The 3,104-nt window shown below is 34.0% G+C and overlaps 1 protein-coding gene across 1 annotated transcript; it reads left to right on the top strand.

Moving 5' to 3' along the window:
* The first annotated feature begins 308 nt into the window (after nucleotides 1-308).
* On the top strand, nucleotides 309-1,098 carry LOC111624634 (beta-toxin Im-2-like). Its single transcript, XM_023367539.1, has 2 exons — nucleotides 309-400; nucleotides 811-1,098. Exons 1-2 carry the CDS (start codon nucleotides 358-360, stop codon nucleotides 1,023-1,025), a joined length of 258 nt encoding a protein of 85 aa, XP_023223307.1. The 5' UTR covers nucleotides 309-357; the 3' UTR covers nucleotides 1,026-1,098.
* Nucleotides 1,099-3,104: the final 2,006 nt, after the last annotated feature.

Genomic DNA, 3,104 nt, shown 5'->3' with positions numbered 1-3,104 from the left:
CGAGTAGACAAGGATACAAACAATTTTATTTACATTGTTTCGAAGAATATAGAAGTGAAACTATATAACAATCTGACAGAGGTTTTATTGCGGTGCGAAATAATAAATAAAATAATTCAAACAGTTTTCGAAAATTTAGTATTCAATGTTCAGTTAATCCGTCGAATGTTTCTCATTGGCCAAAGTACAATAAGTAAAAGAAACAGATGATGTCGGATTAATATAAAATAGCCAATCACAGAGAAGTATTGGCAGAGAAATTATATATATATATAATCGTGTAATTTATAAGAAGATACAAATCTCACAAATCTCATTGTCCCTTGACTCAAGTGGAGTGTAAGATTTATCTTCACCATGAAAAGTTTCCTTCTGTTCATCTGTTGTTTAATGGTAATTGGTAAGTTGAATACATTTTGTTATTTAATTTTAATTTTCAATTTATTTCATTTTCTTTTGAAATTTGCGAAATAAAATTATATACAGAGAATTTACTACTTTATTTTACGATTTGCTATTATTTTTCAAAGATCCCAAATTACTAAATACATAATTTAGAATAATTTTATTAAATTTATAAATATGAAATAAAGAACAATAATCGAAAAATATGAGACATGAGCCGTTATTTATTAATCGTCGATATTGCTCAACGATTAATGAATGTCATTTTCAGTATACCGAGTGATTTCTCTACGACAGATTTTTCTTTGCACTCTTCAGTTATTGATTCTTGTCAAGTATAGACACAGTGAAATGTAGCTTCACCTATAGGCTAAACTAATTTATAGTACATTTATGTATTTACAGATGTAGTGGTAGAAAGCAAAGATGGTTACCCGATGGATAACAAAGGCTGCAAAGTTTGGTGCGTGATCAACAGCAAATCGTGCGACAACACGTGCAAAGCAATGAAGGGAAAGAGCGGCTATTGCTATTTTCTCGGTCTGGCGTGTTGGTGCGAAGGTCTTCCATCGAATGCCAAAGTCTGGGAGAAAGCTACTAACAAGTGCGGCAAAAAGTAAAGAGGAGCCATTGATTTGTATCGAAGAACTGTTGGTTCTATGTAACTTAATGCTTACTAAACGAAAAAATAAAGAATATTGCATTATAATATCTGATCTTATTATCTATATTTGTCTGAGGCCGAGACCTCTTCCATCGATGGGAGACGGGCCGTAAACCAACGTCAACAAACGTGTGACTTATTCTTGCCAACAGAAGGAGAGAAAGGGTGCTATAAGATTTAATTGTCACATTCCCGGTCGTAGATCGCGGGGGGCGAGTAAAGGAGTGATAGCAATTGTAGTTTGGTGTCTGTCTCTCTTTCTGTTCGTATATCCTTCTTTATTCTCGAGAACAATGTTAAATACGTAAAAGTCGAAATTAGATATTGAAAGCCTTGGAACAGGAGGTCCCCATAAACTATATATGAACTTTCGGTCTAAACCAGAAGTCGCGTTATTTCTATTCAAAACTTTTTCTAGAACCGTGAGTTAGATAGATGACCGGTCTGGTTCTACTGTTATCAGGAAAAGTATGGTGTACAGGGCAATACAGTACACACTACTAAAATAGACAGCAAATATTACAAATTAACTAAATTTAAAATATATGCTGTCTAATTAAAATGCCTCAATATCCTTGATTTACTAAAATAAAAAATTGTTTTCTGTGAAACTCTGTAGCATTATCTGTAAAGCCAGTATAATAAGTTCTGATATTAGAAGATACGTACTTGTAGACGAAAATTTATATTTTATATGCTGTCTATTATGTTTCTTTTCTTGCCATACAAAAACAGTGATTAGACTATGGCATGATGAAAAGAAAAAGTGGAAGGAGAGAAATGATAGTCTCTTCTTTCGTTCGCTCACTTAAAGTTATCGCGAGAAATATACTCGCTGGCATTTCAATGGCTGTAGCTGAAGTCCTAGCAAAACGCTTATGTAAGAGAAAACTTTTTCTTATAGTGTAAGCGAACAAATGACACAAATAGTTTTGGAAAAAAATGCAATTGTAGGCGCTATTATATAAAACTGCTGAAACTTTTCTCGAAGGATGGGCGAATGATCGGCATTAATTACTTTGAGGGAAACGCAATTGGAATACTCACTTCACAGATCTAATCTATAATACGACCTCGTAGTAATAAACCGATCTAAATTTATATTTGTTTTCACTCTTATTACGTTTATACATCTGTATACGATGTCAGAAGTTCAGAGCTTCTACAATAAGTATGAAAGTTCGACGTTTTAATTACAAGTCTTATGGTTAAAAAAAAAAGCATAAAAGCCTTCTCCAACCTAATTTCTTTTGTTTCGTTTTATTCACGCTACGTATAAAGATTAAAGTCAACACGTCTGCGTCGCATCAATATCTACTGGAGAAAAGATAAAGAAATATATTAGTTTCGGATTCCGATGAAAGGGATATGTTTTTGCCCTCTCCATTGCAGTGGCGTGCCGTCATTAGAAGCGGTGGATGCGCCGCTTTCCTTTTCTAAAAAATAAATACATAATAATTTTAATTATATGAAAATAATCGCACAATATTTTATTATAACCGCATTATGCATCTTATTACAAATTTCTATAAGTTACTACACGTGAAAAAAACAGATAAGATTGCTATTGTATATTCGAATATCAGTGGCGGAGTGAAAGCGCTGTATTGCCACCGGCTAAACCGGTGGAAGCCTAGGACCTCGGGTGGATGCTACACATATAACGCATCCAATTCTATCTGGGACCGGTTCCGGGCTGTCAGCCGCCCGCCCGCTAGATATTTGGCCGCCCTCGCCCGATTACGCGAATCGCGAGTAGATTTATAACTTAACCCAACCGATAGGAATTTACTGGTATGTTTTTACGATAGTTCTGTATAGTTGACAGTAGTTTAAAAAAATCCATTAAAATATTTGATATTTTTATTCCGCTCTCCGATTTTATATTACTCACGGATTTCAATGTTAAACCGGTGATATTACGATTTTGTATGTTCCATCTATAAGGGATGCAGAAAAAAAAAACGTGTAGAATCCTTGTACAATGTTAAAAAAAATGAACGTTACTTTGGCAGCATCATTTACAACTTTTTAA

This window comes from Centruroides sculpturatus, unplaced genomic scaffold (genome assembly GCF_000671375.1).
Source record: "Centruroides sculpturatus isolate CEXI.00-Female unplaced genomic scaffold, Cexi_2.0 scaffold56, whole genome shotgun sequence".
NCBI lineage: Eukaryota > Metazoa > Arthropoda > Arachnida > Scorpiones > Buthidae > Centruroides > Centruroides sculpturatus.
Note: the sequence above shows the minus strand (reverse complement) of the source record. Positions and strands in the feature narration are given on the sequence as shown.

Coding starts and splice junctions, on each gene's coding strand:
- LOC111624634 (XM_023367539.1), top strand. CDS start 358: ATGAAAAGTTTCCTTCTGTTCATCTGTTGTTTAATGGTAATTG. Junction 401..810: donor CTGTTGTTTAATGGTAATTG/GTAAGTTGAATA, acceptor ATGTATTTACAG/ATGTAGTGGTAGAAAGCAAA.